This window comes from Emiliania huxleyi, assembly GCF_000372725.1.
Source record: "Emiliania huxleyi CCMP1516 unplaced genomic scaffold EMIHUscaffold_4, whole genome shotgun sequence".
Taxonomy (NCBI): domain Eukaryota; phylum Haptophyta; order Isochrysidales; family Noelaerhabdaceae; genus Emiliania; species Emiliania huxleyi.
In genome coordinates, this window is record NW_005198966.1 from 2,023,541 (window position 1) to 2,041,933 (window position 18,393).

An 18,393-nucleotide genomic window follows, 5' to 3' on the forward strand; every position below is an offset into this window, starting at 1 on the left:
CCTCCACCTCGCCCACGCCGCCGCCGCCAACGCCGCCGCCGCCTGCCCCTCCGCGGCCCACGCCGCCCCCACCCTCCACCTCGCCCACGCCGCCGCCGCCAACGCCGCCGCCGCCTGCCCCTCCGCCGCCCACGCCGCCCCCGCCCTCCACCTCGCCCACGCCGCCGCCGCCAACACCGCCGCCGCCTGCCCCTCCACCGCCCACGCCGCCCCCGCCCTCCACCTCGCCCACGCCGCCGCCACCCACGCCGCCGCCGCCTGCCCCTCCGCCGCCCACGCCGCCCCCGCCCTCCACCTCGCCCACGCCGCCGCCACCCACGCCGCCGCCGCCTGCCCCTCCGCCGCCCACGCCGCCCCCGCCCTCCACCTCGCCCACGCCGCCGCCGCCAACGCCGCCGCCGCCTACCCCTCCGCCGCCCACGCCACCGCCGCCGTCCGCTTCGCCGTCACCACCGCCGCCGCTGCCGCCGCCGCCGCCGCCGCCGCCTACCCCTCCGCCGCCCTCCACCTCGCCGCCGCCGCCGCCGCCGCCACCGCCGCCCTCCACCTCGCCGTCACCGCCGCCGCCGCCGCCGCCGCCGCCGCCGCCGCCGCCGCTGGTGCCTCCACAGCCGCCGACACCGCCACCGCTCAACGCGCTGTTGACAGTGACAGGCAGTGAGTGCGTTGGAAGCGCCAGCGACTGCTTCTCTCAACTCATCAACGACGTCGTGACGGGCGCACAACTCCTTGACAATGCCACGGACAATGGAGGTGTGGAGATAATCGTCGGCCTCACGGTGACGACCCAGCTTAAGCCACAGAGCTATGCTGACTACATGGCCTCGCAGGTTCCGCCGCCTCCGGTGGCATCTACAACGCCTGCCCCTCCCCCACTCTCGACCTCGCCGACGCCATCGCCACAGTCGTCGCCTGCTTCACCTGAGCCCCCTTCATTCCTTCCGCCGCCGCCTCCGTACACACCGCCGCCGCCATCGCCGCCCTTATCATCACCGTCGCCGTCCCCGCCACCGTCTCCCCTGCCCTCGCCGCGACCGTCGCCGTCGCCGTCGCCGCCACCATCGCCTCTGCCACCGCCGCCGCCGCCGGCTCGTCCGCCGCCGTCGCCTCCGTTCGACCCCGTGCCCGCCCCTTCACCCACGCCGCCGCCGCCATCACCGCCGCCGTCGCCGCCATCGCCTCCTCTGCCCTCACCGCCGCCACCACCCGCTGTGCCCTCGCTGCCGCCGCCGTCCGCTGCGCCATCACCGCCACCGTCTCCATCGCCGTCGCCGCCACCGTCGACCTCGCGGGCCCCGCCACCGTCTCCACTGCCCTTGTCGCCGCCGCCTGCTTCGCCGCCGCCGCCGCCACCACCCGCCTCGTCGGCCTCGCCGCGACGGTCGCTGTCGCCGTCGCCGCCACCATCGCCTCTGCCACCGCCGCCGCCGCCGCCTCGTCCGCCGCCGTCGCCTCCGTTCGACCCCGTGCCCGCCCCTTCACCCACGCCGCCGCCGCCATCACCGCCGCCGTCGCCGCCACCGCCATCGCCCCCGCCCAACCTACCACCGCCGTTGCCGCCCTCGCCGCCGCCACTGTCCGTACCAGTCTTGCCTCCAACGCCTCCACTGCCAGCTGCTGTCGGCCCAGCATTCTCGATTGTGTTCAGACCTTTGCGAGGCGCTCGTCAATTGCAGACCACTGATGCGCCCGACGACGAGGATAGCTGTACCGATGCCACCCTCTCTGTGACCACGATGGACGAGAAATGGTGGCTGTGGCGATGGTTGTCGCGAGGTCGATTGAAGCCTGCCGTCGAGCAAACTGAGGCCCTACTTAATGCAACCGACGTGCTGTTACAAAACATCTCCTGCTCTGGCGCCAATACCAGCATGACTGTAACCGCCCGAGCTGTTGTCCCTGTCACTGCGGCACTGCCTGATAATGTCCAAGCTACCTACTTCCCACCCCCAACGCCCCCGCCATCCTCACCATCCTCACCGCCGCCGTCACCATCGGCCCCACCGCCACCGTTGCCTCCGTCGCCGCCGCCACCGCCGCCACCGCCACCGCCGCCATTCAGCCCGCTGCCGCCGCCAGCATTGCCGCCTTTGCCACCGCCACCGTCGCCTCCACCACCCCCCTTCCCCTTCAGCCCCGAGCCATCACCGCCGTCACCACCATCCCCCTTCTCTCCCAGACCTGAGCCGCCACCAGCGCCGCCACCGCCATCAGCTTCCCTACCGCTCCCGCCGCCGCCTCCACGAAACCGCGATATTCTGCCGTCGCCGCCGTCCGCTCCACCGGCGGCGGCTGAGTTCGAAGCAGCGTCACGGCTGCCACCACCATCTGCTCCTTGCCTGACGTTTCTGGAGGGAGTTGTGATCCACGACCGGAATGGCGACGGCGCGTATGATCCCAGCACCGATGAGCAACTGGCCGGCGTCGCGCTCGATGTCAGCAACGGCGCAGTCGACCGAAGCGTTACGACGGACTCCAACGGCTATTACAGCCAGGATCTGGAGCAAGCTGGACAGTGGACCGTCACGATTGACACCAGCACATTGGGCAACAACAGCTTTCGGCCTCGCGGAGCCAACCCCACGACTGTGTCACCCAAGTGCGGTGTCACTACTCTTGTTGACGCCTTCTACTTGCCTTCCTATCTCACCGGAAGGCTGTACGAGGTGTCGAGCAAGAGCTGTGCGTTGGGGGGCACCATCTTTGAGGACAAAAACGACAACCAGAGGTTCGACGCCGGTTTTGACGCGTACCTTGAGGGCGTAACTGTCCTCCTGAGCTCAGGGGACGCCGGGCTTGAGTACTCCACAGTGACGGATGCGGCTGGGCGCTACCGCCAAGAAGTTCCCGCGGGAAAATGGGTGATCACCATCGTCACAAGCACGCTGGGCAACGATCAGTTGGAGCAAACGTTGGGCTCAAACCCCACGGCTGTGGAAGTTTGCGCCGCCAGCGAGTCGAATCTCGCGGGTGTGTCGGTGATCGTTAGGAGCGTCCCAGACCTCACGAGCGGCAGCGGCAGCAGCGCGCCAACGACGGTCGTTCTCACCACGGACAGCAACGGAAGCTACGCGCAGGAGGTGACCCCTGGAAATTGGACCGTCGCCATCCAGACAAGCATCCTTAGCCAGAGCGGACTGGTGCAAACGCTGGGAAATAACCCTACGAGAGTGTTTGTGCCGTATGGCGGCGTCGGCAGCGACCAAGATGGCTTCTTGCGGCCCCAGATCGACGAAGCTGTCAACATTGACGCGTTTGCGATCCCTTCATACCTCGAAGGGGTGGTCTTCCACGACGTGGCTGGCAATGGAGCGTACGATCCCGGCTTCGACAGGTACCTTGTTGGCGTGTCTGTGACCGCGTCGCGCGGTACCACCACTTTGGAGATGGCCACAGACGTCAGCGGCTACTATCAGTTCCGCGTTGCACCTGGGGACTGGACTGTCAGTATAGACACCGGCACGCTGGGGAACAGTCAATTTCGACAGGTCATGGCAACTCATCCACGCGTCGGATCGTTAGGCTCCGGCACCAACCCCACCACGGTCCAAGTCCCGTACGGCAGCAGCGGCAGCGACGTGAAAGGGTACACCCTTGCACCGCCGAGGGAGGATCCGCCTGCCCCACCCCTTGCCACGGCCGGTAGAGATCCACACCTGATCTTTGCGCACGGCGGACGCGCCGACTTTAGAGGGCGTGACGGCGCTTACTACTCCGTCTTCTCGGCGCCCGGCTTGGCTTTGAACATACGGACGGAGCAAGCCACGTTCCGGATCGGCTCAGTGACCGTCGACGGATCGTTCATAACGGAGACCCATTTGGTGGCTCGTGTTGGACCGCGCCGCAACAGGCTGGCGACGGCCTCCTTCTGGGCGCGCGAGCTGAACAAGGAGAACTGGGGCTGGAGGGTGATAAACGGCACGTGTGCCGGTCGCGCCTTCAGATTCGGAGCGCGCGGCTCGAAGCGTTGCTTTGACTTTGCCCTGGCAATGGGCCATTCGAGCGCAACCTTTACCCTTCGCAACTGGAGCTTCTCTGTGCACGGCAACCACGTCTACGACCGCATCAGCGGTCCGCAGCACAGGCTGGATATTGGCTTTAGCGCGAAGGGCGATGCCGCAGCCCGCTCTTTGCCCCACGGGCTCGTCGGCCAGTCCTACTCCTCCATGATGCCCCGCCACGGCGCGGTGGACGAGTACCCTTCGATGGGCCACTTCAAGACATCGTCGATGGCGGAGGGCGCCATTGAGGGGGTCGGAGCACAGTACGAGTTGGGGGCGCCATACGAGACGCGGTTCGCCTTTTCGCGATTCGACGAAGCGGACGCGGTGCGTGTCAGTGCAGCCCGTTAGTTAGTAGTCCCTCCCCAGGCAAGAGTTGGAACCCTACGTAGAGCCGCTCTAGTACATTAGAGGCTGCGCCGTCCAAAAAATGGCTGGGAGTTTCGCGAAGCTTGAATTCTTTTCCTCGCGGCGCTGTGTTAGTGCGCCAGTGCGCGCCAGTCCCGTCCCCGGTGTTGTGCGATCCCGAGGACTCTGCGACACTCCATTGCGACCCCGGAGGCTTATGCGCGCAGTATTCTTCGATTTCGACAGTACCCTCACCTCGCCGGTCCGCATCGAGCGCACCGGGCGGTGGGCCGTCTCGGACGACGTGGCTCTGTTCGCCTCCATGTCCACGGCTGAGGTGCTCTCCAACTTTGGCGGCGCGGAGCGGCTCGAGAAGCTGTCGTCGCTGCTGCGCGCCCTCGAGGCCAGAAGCGTCAAACTGTACGTGGTGTCGTGCGGCGTTCGCGAAGCCATCGTGCCCCATCTCGCCACCGTTGGCCTGCTGCCGTTTTTTGAGCGCGTCTACGGCCGCGAGTGTCCTGAGAGCGTGGCCGTCGCCGGAGTCAAAGGCGCGCTAATCGGTGGCCTCCTCGCACCCCACGGCTGGCGCAAGGAGGAGACGCTGCTGGTCGACGACTGCCTCGAGCACATTCGCGGCGCGAGCGCCGTCTGCGAGACTCTGCACTGCGACCGGCGCGGGCTTCAGGCGCACGAGATGAGCCACATCCGCGGGCTGGCCGACGGCGGCGGCGGCGCTGGTGGCAGCGGCGCGATGGCGGTGCCTTGGCTCTGCCGCGGCCGCCCGACGCCCTTCCCACGCTGCATCTACTGCGCAGTCGACGCGCCTCCCTTTCCCCTCTCGCCGCCGGCGGAGTGGCTGGCGCGCGGCTTCAGCTGGACGGAGGCGCACCAGGCGGCCTTCGACGCGCAGGGCTTCCTGTGCCTGCCTCGCTTCCTCTCCCGGCCGGCGCTCGACTACTTGCGCGCCGCGTTCGACTTCACCCTCGCCCACCGCAGCGACGCCGTCCACCCCGAGTGGCTCCTTGGGCTGCACGAGGCCGCAGAGGGGGTGTGCGGCGCGCACGGAGGCTGCAACTGGATGTGGGAGCTGGCGACGCAGCCGGCCCTCCTCGACATGCTCCGGAGGCACGTCGGCCCCGACGTCGTCCTCTTCTCGACCCAACTCGCGTTCAAGCCCCCCGCGTGCGACGGCGGCGGCGAGGCGGTCCCGTGGCACGTGGACGGCGACGGGCGGTGCCGCACGGTCTGGCTGCCGCTCGACGATGTGGACGAGGGGAGCGGCGGGCTGATGGTGCTCCCTGGCAGGCACGCCGCCGGCCGCGCCCCCTTCCGCCGGCTGCGCACCGCCTCCGACGTCGCAACCTTCCGCTTCTACCACAAGTACTCGCTGTACGAGGTCGACGTCTCGCAGGCGCAGCGCCGGCCGTGGGCGGTGCGCAAGTCGCGACGGCGGCGGCGGGCACCGACGGCGGCGGCGGGCGGGCGGGCTGATCCGGCGGCACCGGCGCCAGTCGCGTACGAGATGCCCGCGGGCGGTTTGTCGCTGCACCACCCGCTGCTGCCGCACTGCTCGGGGCCGAACCGGTCGAGCCGGCCGAGGCGGGTAATCATCATGCGCTTCCAGTCGCGCACAGAGCCGCTCGAGGCGGAGGGGCTGGTGAGGGAGCCGTGCACCGGGGTCAGCTATGAGAAGCGGTCGTACCAGCTGTGAGCGAGTCGTCCGGCAGCTCACGCTCATTTTAGGCCCAGAAGAGTGAGAAGAGATCCCTCTGGAAGCACACGTGTGTGGTGCACGATGTGGCGTTTACTATCTACTATGTACTAATAACGTTATACGTTAACGAGGGCGCTGTGCGATGTCCGATGATTGAAAAACTGTTCAGTTTTCAAAGGCAAAAACGCCGGCGTACGCCCTCCCCTCACACTGACACTTCTCCCCTATTCCCAACCGTTAGGGGGGGTTGTGCGCGCATCTCCCATAAATAAATAGAGCAGTCAACCCCTGGTGGGATTAGGGCAGCAACCCGACGGGCAGACCCCGCCCCGCTCGGAGGGCGTGCACCACACAGCACACAGACTTATCTAGGCACTGCACGGCTCCTCGGGATTTCTGGGGAGCTGGGGGACGTATGCATGCGTGCGTGCGTGCGTGCGTGCGTGCGTGCGTGCGTGCGTGCGTGCGTGCGTGCGTGCGTGCGTGCGTGCGTGTGTGTGTGTGTGTGTGTGTGTGTGTGTGTGTGTGTGTGTGTGTGTGTGTGTGTGTGTGTGTGTGTGTGTGTGTGTGTGTGTGTGTGTGTGTGTGTGTGTGTGTGTGTGTGTGTGTGCTCGCTCGCTCGCTCGCGCGCGCCGCTTGCGCGATCGCGCGCGCTGCGCGAGCCGCCCTGCCCGCTGCGCTGCTAGGGTTGCGCTGCGGGAAGGGCTCGGCGGCCGCTCCTAGTACTCCTCGTCGCTCCCCTCGTAGAGCGAGGGCTCGTTGGACTCGAGGCGTGGACCGCCGTCGTAGGGGGAGCGGGCGGCTCCGCGAGCGATACTCGCCCAGTCCTTCTTGGTGCTCTTGACCTCGCCGCCGCCGCCGCCGCGGCCGCGTCCGCCGCGCCGGTCTGCGCGCCTCCCGCGAGCTCTAGGATCTCCGCTTTTTTCCCCCTAGTCATCCGCCGCGCGCCTCTATGGGCGTCTAGTGCAGCCACTGACAGAACTTATTCCCGAGGAGTGGTCGACGTCTCGCCTGAAGTCGGGTGGGCTCGCGCACTGCTTAGCCCTAGGGGAGGGGTGTGTGTGAGGTGGTGGAATGGTATAAGGTTTCTCACATCTCAGGCTGCGTGAAACCGTGCGGATGTCTCTGATGTTTGACTGATGATCCCTCTCCTTCCTCGATCCTCGCACGTCGGCAGCGCGCGGGGGGGGGCGGATATGGCATTATTTTCCGGCTTTTTCGCGCAATTTACACACACAACCAACAGCAACCCCACGCCGCGCGCTCTCGCGTAGGTGCCCTCCCCGCCGGGCCGGCGCCCAAATATACCCGTCGACCCATACCCGACGGTGCGTGCGTGTCAGCGTGTGGCAAACCATGTTGGCGAGAGCGAGCGACCCCCATACCCTCGCGAGTATCCTGCAGCCCGACCTCTCTCTTAGAGGTCCGGCTCCTCCATAAGCCACTTGCTCGCCTGCTTCGCGTAGTACGTGAGGATGATGTCAGCGCCCGCGCGGCGGAAGCAGAGCAGCGTCTCGAGCGCGACCTTGCGCTCGTCGAGCCAGCCGCGCTCGGCCGCCGCCTTGAGCATCGAGTACTCGCCTGCGGGGGAGGATTCAGGGGGGGGGGGTCTGGAGCGGCGCGAGGGGAGGGAGTGGGGGGGGGGGGGCGAGGCCCGGGCGAGGTCCACCCGAGACGTGGTAGGCTGCGACGGGCAGGCTGGTCGACTGGCGGAGCCGGTGGGCCACGTCGAGGTAGGGCAGGCCTGGTGGGGTCGGGACGGGGGGCCGGGTCGTGCTGTGGGGAGGGGGGGCGTGGGCAGGCGGGCGCTCGGCCACGTCTCTTCCTCTCCTCTGCCGCCTCTCTGCCTCTCCGCCTCCTCCTCCGCCGCCTCTCTCGCACCCGACCGTGACGAGGTGGTCTCGGCTAGGGTTTGGGGCGGGCCTGGCTTGACGAGGAGGATGTCCGCCCCCTCGGCCTCGTCGAGCTCGGCCTCGATGTACGCCTACACGCGGGCTCCGAGCCAGCCTCGGCCAAGCCCCCTCCCCGCCCAGGGGACCCTTCCGGCGCTCGCCTCCCGCCCGTTGGCAGGGTCCTGCTGGTACGTCTTCTTGTCGCCGAAGCCGGGGTGCGAGTCGAGCGCGTCGCGGAAGGGGCCGTAGTAGGCAGAGGCGTACCTGACGACGCGCGAGGAGGCGGCTCAGAAGTGCGCGCGAGGGGCTGCCGCGCGCCGGTGCAGCGTCACTCACTTTGCCGTGTACGCGAGGATGGAGACGTCGGTGAAGCCCTCGGCGTCGAGGGCGTCGCGGATGGCGCCGACGCGGCCGTCCATCATGTCGGACGGCGCGACGCAATCGGATCCTGCGACAGGGGGCAGCGCAGAGGTGGGAGGGACGGCAGCGGAGGCGGAGGAGGCGGCGGCGGCGGAGGCGGCGGCGGCGGCGGCGGCGGCAGGCCAGATTATCTCCGTCGCGGTGTGCGCAGCCTTCGCATCTCGGCTGCGCACGTCGGCTGCATCTCGGCCGCCTCTCGGCTCTATCTCGGCTCCGTGCCTCACCGGCGCGCGCGTGGCAGAGGGCCTGCTTGCAGAGCTGCTCGATGGTGTCGTCGTTGAGGATCTTTCCGTCCTCGACGATGCCGTCGTGGCCCATGGAGGAGTACGGGTCGAGCGCGATGTCGGTGAAGACGATCGACTCGGGCAGCGCCTCCTTGATCATCCGCACCGCGCGCGGCACGATCCCCTCCGGGTTGTACGACTCCTCGCCGCGGTTCGACTTGAGCTCGTCCTCAACCTTCGGGAAGAGGATGAAGGAGCGGACGCCGTACTGCCACGCGTCCTGCGCCTCGGCGAGCATCGATGGGAGCGAGTGCCGCTCGCAGCCCGGCATCGACGCGATCTCCGCGTTCTCCGCCACGTCGTGGATGAAGAGCGGATACACAAAATTGGCCGGCGTCAGCGACGTCTCGCGCACCATCCGCCGGACGGCGGCGCTCTTGCGGTTGCGCCGCGGCCGCGGGCGCTGATCGACGAGCGGCCGGCCGCTCGTCGTGCGCGAGAGGACTGCAGCGGGGCGATGGAGCGTGTCACAGGCGCGAGCCGCAGCGAGACGACGGCGGGCTGGGCGGGCATGCACCTCCCTCGGGAACTGTAGCAATGTCGGGGATGACGCCCGTCAGGCTCAGGGACGGAGAACGCGGCGACCACGCAGCACCGCGAGCGGAGAAGCGAGCCTCGCCCGCGAAGGAAGAAGAGGCCGCGGTGAAGAGGCCCAGCATTTCTGGATGAATGCACAAAAGATGACACGATGGTCACCACCGTGCCCCGCGCTGCGAGCCTGTCGTGTCCCTTGTCAGGAGCAGGAGAGCCCCACCTGTGCCCCTGATCGTCCTTCCAAAATCCTGCTCGTGCAGGTGTGGATCCTCCCCCATCCCTCGTTTGTTTGGGTTTGTGTGTCTTCTTTCTTTCTTTCTTTACACGCACGCACGCACACGCACGCACGCACGCACGCACACACACACACACACACACACACACACACACACACACACACACACACACACACACACACACACACACACACACACACACACACACACACACACATCTCACAATGCATGCATGCCATGCATGCACAGACACACAGCCGCTTCCCTTCCCCCCTCAAGACCTCAAGGACGAGGACACACACAGGACGCACCTCTAGCGAGGCCCGCATGGTATGTGGGAGACTCCTGCCGCCGCCCCTGCCACCCCTGTCAGTGTGCCTGTGGTTGCGAGAGACTGGCCAGTGAGAAGCTGGAGAGGCAGGTGAGGTCGCTAGGACTGAGATGAGACCGCCAGTGGAGTTGGGAGTCCACCGTGCCCCGCGCTGCGAGCCTGTCGTGTCCCTTGTCAGGAGCAGGAGAGCCCCACCTGTGCCCCTGATCGTCCTTCTCCAAAATCCTAGCCAAAAAAATGCTCGTGCAGGGTGGGGACCCTGTCCTCCTCCCCTATCCCTCGTTTGGGTTGTCTGTTTTCTTTCTTTTTTCCTCCCTTGGGCTGACTGTCTTCTTTCTTTTATGGGCAGAGGAGCGAGTGAAGAATATAGGATGGATACCTGAGGACGCCTGTTCACGGCATGGAGGGTGAGTGAGCCACGCCGGCCGAACGGAACTCGGAAGGAAGGAGTCTATCAGAGAAGACAAATCCGTCCGATGCGGACGACACGCCAGTAGCAATCCCGTCGTCAGAGAGAGAGAGAGAGAGAGAGAGAGAGAGAGAGAGAGAGAGAGAGAGAGAGAGAGAGAGAGATGTTTGTGTCGTCAGCTGTCCACGATGTCGATGATCGATGTACCCGAAGTAGGGAACCTCAGCGCCAACACACCGACCGAGGACCGGTGCGTGGCTGGAGGTACACAAAGTCTTTGAATCAAAGTGCTCCAAATGAAACGAGAGTCCAGAGTGGATGGATGGATGGACCTTTTTAAACGAGACACCGTATTGGCGGCACATGCACATGCACATGTGACATGATCGGAGTGGGAGTCAGAAGGATGGTTCTTGCGTGTCCTGGAGAGAAGAGGAGAGTCTGAGAGTTTTGTTTTTTTGTTGGAGTCTGAGCTCAACAAACTGGGATGAGAGAGAATCTTTTGTCTTTGTTCGGCAATCTGGAGGACCCGAGATAACCGCTGCAAGGAGAGCGGAGTTACGCCGAAAGATGAGAGAAGCCGCGAGAGCAAGGAACAAGGGCTCGGCAGGCGCTGGCGCCGCCGTAGAACGAGGCCACAGAGTTACCGGTACCAGAAGGAGAGCGAATGAGCCACATGATGAGGCAGAGGAGAGAGGACCCGACGGGGCAGGAGAGAGAACGACGAGAGTGGGACGACCGCGAGTGGCATGAAGGATTGAAGGTTGTTGCGAGGATCGGCGAGAGACTGCGACGAGAGAATAGCAGATAGGGCGAGGGGCGGAGGGGGCGAGGCAGACCGGCCATGGAAAGCATGGATGGATGGATGGGCAAACAGGGGGGGCGGCTAGCAACAGCCAACACACTCCTTCCTTTCCGTGAAATCCCTGTGTGGGATTCTTTTGTTTTTGTGTGGGATGGCTCAGTACCACCACCACGCACGCGAGCAAAATCTCCTTTTCCGTCGACAGTTCGAGAAAGAATTTAAAAAGACCGCCTTTCCAGCCTCCCGCGCGCGGGGGCCCCTCATCAACAGAGTTCGAGAAAGAATTTAAAAGAAACTGCTTCGGTAAAAAGAAAAAAACCGGATTCCCAAAGTCAGTGCCTCCACGCGCGCGGCCGTTATTCGACTTCATCGACACAGTGTGTTCGCCTACCCCATCGTGCATCGACTCAACTGTATGTGTGTATGCGGACCGAGCGCGCCCTCGCCTCAGCCGAGCGGCGCGCCGCCGCCCTCGCCACCGGCCGCTGGTGCCGCATCCTCCTCCAGCTCCTTCCGTGCAGCACGCCGGCCACCTTTGTCACGGCCACGGCGGCCGCCGCATACCGCTCTCGCATGCCTGGTCGACTGCAGCAGATCTCCGTCTACGCCGCCGCGAGCGAGGCTTCGCTCACCCTGTTTATCGGCGGCGCAGCCCTCTGCTTGATCCAGATCGCTGCGCTCGTGGGCCTCCGTGCCGCCCTCCTGCTGACCCTCGCGAGTCCCCGCACGGCTGCCGTCGAGCGGGCGTTCCGCCGGAGCGTGCTCTTCTTCTGCACCGGTGGAGCGGCGCTCGTTGCCGCTGCTGCCTTGCCGTGCTGCTGGGTCGACGTGGCCGCCGGCACATGGTCAGGGCGGCCCACCCTCCCTCTCCACAACTGTTTCGCCTTCTTCGCCTTTGGCTGCTGCTGCCTCGCCGAGTGCCTCGATGCGTACGCGTGCTTCCTCCTCTTCCATCGCGATCGCGTCCGTCTGCTCGGAGGGCTGACGCCGCTCCTCGCGGGACTCTGCTTCACGGGCTACGGGTTTGACTGGGGCCACGAAGGCGGGAAGTTTGGGATGGGCGTGGGTCGCACGGCGGCGCTGGAGTGGGCGGGAGGCATCGTCGCCTTTTGCTACTTTGTCCCGTTCTCGTGGCGCGTGCCGTCGCTTTGCGCCCGCGCGCAAGCGGCAGGGTGCGCCGACGGGCGGGAGGGAAAGCGGGGCATGGACGGGGAGGAGGGCTCACTGCGTTTGGGCGGTTGAGACCCAGAAAAATATAGGTACACGTACGCGAGTCTCCGCTGAGTATTTCTCCCAGTTCGGCGCCGCTGGATGGCTCGACATGGCACATGCGCCCTGTCCCCTGATGGACTCCACCACACACGAAGATGGTGTCGGCGATGTTCGTGACGGCGATACAGAGCGCAGGCACGGGCTCTACTTGTCGGTGATTGCGCCCACTCTCGTCGAGAAGGCTGCCGGGGCGAGCACGTCACGGTGTTGCAGAGTATTTTCTTCTCATACAAGCTGCGAAGCCCGGGGTTGTGCGTTTACGTGAAGGTTCGCGCGTACAAGGCCCCGGGGGCCGAGTTGCCGCGCATCATACAAGGCCGAGTTGCCGCGCATCGCCACTGGAGCTAGCTGGCGCCGATGCCGCTCCTCAGGCGAGGAGTGGCGCGGTCGGTGTCACGTGCGGCGAGGCAGGGTCGCACCCACAAATCGCAGCTCCACACAGCCTCTTCGGCAGAGGTGGCGTGGGTGTACAGCAGGGAGTATGCGGTGCTCGACGGCTGGGACAGCGGCCACCGATTCGCCATGGAGAAGTACCCGCGTCTCTTTGACCGGCTCGTCCAGCGCGGCGTCCTCTCGCCGTCAGAGGTGTGCGAGCCGGCCGATCCAGCGGGCAACGAGTGGCTCCACCGCGCTCACTCTGCCGAGTACGTGGCTGGCTACTGCGACGGTACGCTCGCGCCGAACGCGATGCGGCGAATCGGCCTGCCGTGGAGCCCTGCGATGGTTCGCGCGGTGCGGCTCGAGGTTGCCGGCACGCTGCTGGCGGCGCGGCTTGCCCTCTCCACCGGGATCGCGTGCAACCTGGGCGGCGGGACGCACCACGCGCAGCGCGCAGCGGGCAGCGGCTTCAACCCCTTCAACGACCTGGCCGTCGCGAGCCTGGCGCTGCTCGCCGAGGGAGCGGCGCGGCGAGTGCTGGTGGTAGACCTGGACGTGCACCAGGGCGACGGCACCGCCGCCATCTTGAGCGAGGAGCCTCGGGCGGCGACCTTCTCGATGCACGCCGCGCGCGCCTTCCCGGTCCGCAAGCAGCGCTCGACGGTGGACGTCGGGCTCCCCAACGGGACGGGCGACGAGGAGTACCTGCGCTTGCTGCGAGAGCACCTGCCACCGCTTCTGGACGAGCACCGGCCCGACCTGGTGCTGTACGATGCGGGCAGCGCTTGCGCCGAAAGTGCGTCGGGTCGAGCCAGAGGGCGCGATCACCCTTCGCCCCTGCTGGTGCATAGGCGTCGACTGCCACGGCGCGGACGCGGTGCGGACCTTTTGCCGCGGGCATCTCTCGCTGACGGACGCCGGGCTGCGCAAGCGCGACTTCTTTGTCATGGACGAGTGCCTCTCTCGAGGCGTGCCAGTGGCGACGGTCATCGGCGGTGGCTACTCCACGGACATGGACGAGCTGGCCAGTCGGCACGCTATCCACGCCGAGGTTGCCGCCGCCCTCGCTAATTGTAGTTGAGCCAGGGCGTCGCGGCGGGGCGGGCGCCACAGCGCTTGGCCCTCGCGAAGTCCACGAGCAAACGACCGCGTCGCGTACAGGTACACGTAAAGCCAAAGCCGTTACAATTACACCGCTCACCGGGTATTATTTTTTCGTTCTTTATATACTCTACTCTCTACGTACAGGCTGACCTACAGGTCTACATACGCTCCCCCCGTGTGCGCATGTCCCCGTTTATCAAAATACGGTATTTTTACCGTACAACATATGAGATATGTGCAAGAGGGCGGGAAATACGATCATCCCCTCCTGTCAAAAATATTCGTCCGAACACGACTGGAACACATGAGTTCATGACGCGTTTGGTTCACACACAGAGCGGCGCACACGATTACGACCGCGCGCCACAGAGCGAGACGAGGATAGTACTGACTCGAGTCCGGCTCGGGTTGGCGTTCGACAGCTCCACTAAAGATCGGCGGCACCAATGCGTACCAGCGGAGCCGAGCCCGGGTCGAGGGGCAGGAGAGCGGGTGTCCGATCTGCAGGAAAGGATCACTTGTGAATCCAGTCCACCTTGATCGTTTTGCGCCCCTTCAGGAAGCGATCGATCGACATCGCGGCGATGCAGCCGTCGGAGGCCGCGACGACCACCTGCTTGTACGGCGTGTTCCGGATGTCGCCGATGGCGTAGACGCCCGGGACGTTGGTCGCCATCTCCTCGTCCACCTTGACGCCTCCGTCCGGGTTGAGCTCGACCGCCTGCCCGTCGAGGAAGTCGGTGATTGGCTTGGAGCCGGCGACGTAGATGAAGACGCCCTCGACCGGCAGGCTGATTGGCTCGCCGTCGCCCTTCTTCGGGTGGAGGAGCGCGCCCGTCACGCCTGGCGAAGGCGAGCGGGGCGGACGTGCGGGGCGTGTCTGGTGGCGGGGAGGCGGGGGGCGGTGTCGAGCACCCGAGTCGTCCCCCTCGATGGTTGTCATCCGGGTCTGGCTCCAGTGCTTGACGTTCGGCTCCGCCTGCTCGCGCCGGGGCGGGGGTGGCCGCGCGTGCTCGTGCATGTGGGTGGGTGGGACAGGAGGGCTGTGTGCTGCGTGGGCGAGGAGCGGCGGGCGGGCGGGCGGGCGGGCGGGCGGCGCCAGCAGAGTCTGCGCGTGCGCGTCGTCCGGCTTCGGGTCGACGGCGGTCACCCAGTGCACCGTCGAGGCGAACTTGGTGAGGAACTGGGCCTCCTCCACCGCCTCCGCGTTGACGCCCACGACTGCGACCTCGCGGTCCTGGTAAAAGGCGCCGTCGCACGTCGCGCAGTAGCTCACCTGGCGCCGACCGCGAGGGGGTGGGCCGCCGCACTGCGGCGCGTGTACGGAGGGGAGGCGGAGGGGAGGCGGAGGGGAGGCGGAGGGGAGGCGGAGGGGGGGCGGAGGGGGGGAGCGGCGCGCCCCCCGGCCGAGGTAGACGTCCTCTCCCTTGAAGGAGGGAGGCCGCCCCATGGCGCCGGTGGCGAGGACGAGCGCCCTCGCCTTGACGGTCAGGTCGGGCGTGTAGACTGTCTTGGAGTCTCCGTCCGCCTCGACGAGGAAGACCTGCGGCCGGGAGGGAGCGGGCGGGCTGGGGGGGGGGGGGGGGGGGGCTGTTGGGCGGGGGGGGGCTTCGAGGTGTGTGGGGGGAGGGCGCGGAGCCAGTGCAGGGAGAAGCGGAGGCGGGGAGACCGGAGGCGAGCTCCTGCGCACGGCGAGCGACTGTGCCGTACTCAATGGCTTGGTCGCGCATCCGCTCGAGCAGCGCGGCGCCGCTCATCTGCGTGTCCTCGACGCCCGGGTAGTTTGCGATGTGCGACGTGATGGCGAGCGCGCCCGCGGCGGGGTTCTTGTCGAGCATCACCGTCTTGAGGTTCGCGCGCGACGTGTAGAGCGCGCACGTGCAGCCCGCCGGCCCGCCGCCCACGATCACCACGTCGCACTCGACCTCCTCGGGCGGAGACATCATCACCACCGGCGCGGCGCGGCGGGCCGCCTTGGCGACAGCCGCGCGCGCCGGCTTGCGGGCGGCCGCCGCGGGCCGCGCCGGCCGCCGCTCCGCCGCCCGCAAGCTGGTGTGGTGGTGCGGCCTGAGCTTGGGCGCGGCGGCCTGGTGCCACGCGTTCGCCGCGAGCCACGCGTGCAGGTCGGCGGCGTCGCGCAGCAGCGCCCCCCGCGCCTCGAGGAGCATCGCCGCCCCCCAGCCGTCGCCCCTCTCGAGCGCACGCCGCACCGCGCACGCCGAGTCGGAGGCGGTCCGCCGGACGAGGCGCGCGGTGCGGTCGCCAAAGCAGAGGACCGAGTCTGGGTCGGCAGGCGAGGTGCGGCCGAGCGACAGCGCCTCGTGCAGCAGCGGGGCGGGGATGTGCTCCGTGCACCGCTGCGCGTCGGGACGGGGGGGCGCGCCGGGCGCCTCCCGCCGCTCGCAGCAGCGGACCGCATCCCTCGCCTTGCGGATGCGCGCGAGGGTCGCGGTGCCGCTGGCGTCCGAGAGGACGCTCACCGACACAAAGGCGATGAGGCTCGCCTTCAGCAGCTGCAGACGCCTGCTCGGCAGGGGAGGGGGGGAGGTGTCGCCTTCTGCACGGCAGCCGCCCTCCGCGCCGCGACGCTCGCCTGTCCAGCGGCAGCGCGGCCACGCGGGACGCGACGCGGAGGTCCGCGGCCGCCACAGACATCACGACCGAAGCCCTCGCCCTCGCCGCCGGCATCGAGACCGAGGCGCGCGCGGCTGCCGGGACGAGGGGCTGGCGGCTGGTCCCGTTGCGCAGGAAAGCGCCGTGCAGATCGAGGCGTAAGCGCGAGGCATCCTCGTCCCGCGCCACCGCGTGGAGCTGCAGCTGCTGCGAGGGCGCGACCTGCTGCTCCCGGAGTTGGCCGATCAAGCTCAAGCCCGTGCGTCCAGTGACCGCCACGGTCAGGGCATCGGCCGAGATCAGCAAAGCCGAGAGTGCAACGAGCACCATGCCGGCGTGAAAGCCACTTCCGCGACACCGACGCTGCTCGAAAGAATGTGGGTGCTTCTCGAGGTGGAGCGCAGGACCAGCCCTGCCCCGCAGCGCGGCCGCTCGCCAAGCCCCGTCGATGAGTGGTCAGATGGTTAGTGCCCGAGAGCGAGGGGTCCGGGGGGGAGCACAAACATAGGACGCCCAGCCTTGCCCTCGTGCCGCCGAGTGCATATCCTATGCGAGAGAGATCCCCTGTGCCCTGTGCCCAGCCCTCTCCGCGCGGCGATGCGCCCTCCCCCCTCGCTTTTGCAAAATCCTGCAAAGGTGGGGACGTGTCTGTCCTCGACCCAGCCCTAGCTTGGGAGGCCCTTGTATTTATCTTCGAGGTGGCTGCGGCGACCGCCCGGCTGCTCAAGCACCACGCGCGCTCCGGCGCGTGGGTCGAGCTCTCGCCCGGCAACCCTAGCCAGGCAGGCCTCACGGTCACGCGCTGGCCGCGACCGCGACCGCTCGAGCCCGAACTGCCCGTCAGACATGTCGGAATTGTCGGAGAATAGCGACTAGCACACCTCTGAGTCCCAGAAACCCGAGGAGTCACACAGTCCACGCCTGTGTGATGCACGCCCTGCGAGCGGGGCGGGGTGCGCACTGTCCCTCTGTGTTCGTGTGCGTCGCCCATCTCTCCCTGGAGATGACTGCTCTATTTATTTATAGGTGGATATCCTTTGGCCGCGTTGGGTAGCGAGGATTGGTGTGACGCGATCCACGCAGGCGTGGTTTCTGACGGCCGACCGTCAGTGCACGGAGTTACCCCTTCTCCGACTGCCCCGGCTAGTTCCCGGGTTTCGCGGGAGTGACCCCATGCGTCAAACCCGCGACGTACAACAGTCGCAAAGGCGCCTGGAGCGAACCGCGGTCCGGTCGCGCCACCGCGGCTGCGGGGTTGATAGAGCAAGCCGGCTGCGGCTCCTGATGTACCTCCGCTTTTGGGTGGCCGGGTCGCCCGCTGCCGACGGAGCAGGCGGACATCGCTTCCAGGGAGGGGGGCGCCCTTCTACTCACACCACATGCTACGGGGGGGGTCCGACCCCCCCCACCAGAGGCTTCACCACATGCTAGGGGGGGGGTCCCGACCCCCCCAGCACCTTCACCACATGCTAGGGGGGGGGTCATGGCCGAGGACCCCCCCAGAGACTCGTGGTCAGACCCTCCGGGCCCTTGATTTTGCACCTCATTTCGCAGCCTTTTTCGAAGAAAATCATCCTGTTGAGCTACATGAGTCTTGAGCCTGGTCAGATTCTCCAAGATATTGGACTTTCAGCCACGATTTCACAACTTTGGGGGCAAAATCGGCTCTTTGGCGGCTATCCTAGCCCACGAACTCTGGGGGGTGCCCACCACATGCTAGGGGGGGTCCGACCCCCCCCAGAGGCTTCACCACATGCTGGGGGGGGGGGGTCCCGACCCCCCCAGAGGCTTCACCACATGCTAGGGGGGGGGTGGGGCGCGGAGAGAAGTGCGCCCCCCTCCCTGGAAGCGATGTGCGCCTGCTCCCATGCCGCTCGCACCTGGCTCGCAACCCACTATGCGTGTCATGCCAGCAGTGCTATGAGCTAATCACTTGGGGACGCCCATGAAGCCCAAGAACCTGGCCTGACTCTCCCGATCACTCTGCTCGCGTGCGCGCGAAGCGTTGAGCTCGGCCAGCATCATGCCCTGCGCAAAGGTTGGGGAGAACAT

The 18,393-nt window shown here is 66.9% G+C and overlaps 5 protein-coding genes across 5 annotated transcripts; 3 read left to right on the top strand and 2 right to left on the bottom strand.

Annotated features, from left to right (window-relative positions):
* Window positions 1-1,871: 1,871 nt before the first annotated feature.
* EMIHUDRAFT_96160 (hypothetical protein) lies at window positions 1,872-6,060 on the top strand (the record flags this gene model as incomplete). Its single annotated transcript, XM_005770817.1, has 2 exons — window positions 1,872-4,328; window positions 4,687-6,060. 2 exons carry the CDS (start codon window positions 1,872-1,874, stop codon window positions 6,058-6,060), a joined length of 3,831 nt encoding a protein of 1,276 aa, XP_005770874.1.
* Window positions 6,061-7,262: 1,202 nt separating this feature from the next.
* On the bottom strand, window positions 7,263-9,318 carry EMIHUDRAFT_448062 (hypothetical protein; the record flags this gene model as incomplete). Its single annotated transcript, XM_005770818.1, has 7 exons — window positions 7,263-7,644; window positions 7,733-7,807; window positions 7,945-8,047; window positions 8,102-8,219; window positions 8,292-8,403; window positions 8,600-9,103; window positions 9,177-9,318. The coding sequence occupies 7 exons, from the start codon at window positions 9,316-9,318 to the stop codon at window positions 7,481-7,483; spliced, it is 1,218 nt and encodes a 405-aa protein (XP_005770875.1). The 3' UTR covers window positions 7,263-7,480.
* Window positions 9,319-11,306: 1,988 nt separating this feature from the next.
* On the top strand, window positions 11,307-12,271 carry EMIHUDRAFT_432423 (hypothetical protein). The gene has a single exon (XM_005770819.1). It carries the CDS (start codon window positions 11,398-11,400, stop codon window positions 12,214-12,216), a length of 819 nt encoding a protein of 272 aa, XP_005770876.1. The 5' UTR covers window positions 11,307-11,397; the 3' UTR covers window positions 12,217-12,271.
* A 229-nt stretch (window positions 12,272-12,500) lies between these two features.
* Window positions 12,501-13,866, top strand: EMIHUDRAFT_432425 (hypothetical protein). The gene is made up of 2 exons (XM_005770820.1): window positions 12,501-13,402; window positions 13,476-13,866. Exons 1-2 carry the CDS (start codon window positions 12,604-12,606, stop codon window positions 13,703-13,705), a joined length of 1,029 nt encoding a protein of 342 aa, XP_005770877.1. The 5' UTR covers window positions 12,501-12,603; the 3' UTR covers window positions 13,706-13,866.
* A 376-nt stretch (window positions 13,867-14,242) lies between these two features.
* EMIHUDRAFT_61543 (hypothetical protein) lies at window positions 14,243-15,671 on the bottom strand (the record flags this gene model as incomplete). The annotated part of the gene is made up of 5 exons (XM_005770821.1): window positions 14,243-14,571; window positions 14,644-14,701; window positions 14,765-15,037; window positions 15,146-15,318; window positions 15,419-15,671. The coding sequence occupies 5 exons, from the start codon at window positions 15,669-15,671 to the stop codon at window positions 14,243-14,245; spliced, it is 1,086 nt and encodes a 361-aa protein (XP_005770878.1).
* Window positions 15,672-18,393: the final 2,722 nt, after the last annotated feature.

Coding starts and splice junctions, on each gene's coding strand:
- EMIHUDRAFT_432423 (XM_005770819.1), top strand. CDS start 11,398: ATGCGGACCGAGCGCGCCCTCGCCTCAGCCGAGCGGCGCGCCGCCGCC.
- EMIHUDRAFT_432425 (XM_005770820.1), top strand. CDS start 12,604: ATGCCGCTCCTCAGGCGAGGAGTGGCGCGGTCGGTGTCACGTGCGGCG. Junction 13,403..13,475: donor CCTGGTGCTGTACGATGCGG/GCAGCGCTTGCG, acceptor GCTGGTGCATAG/GCGTCGACTGCCACGGCGCG.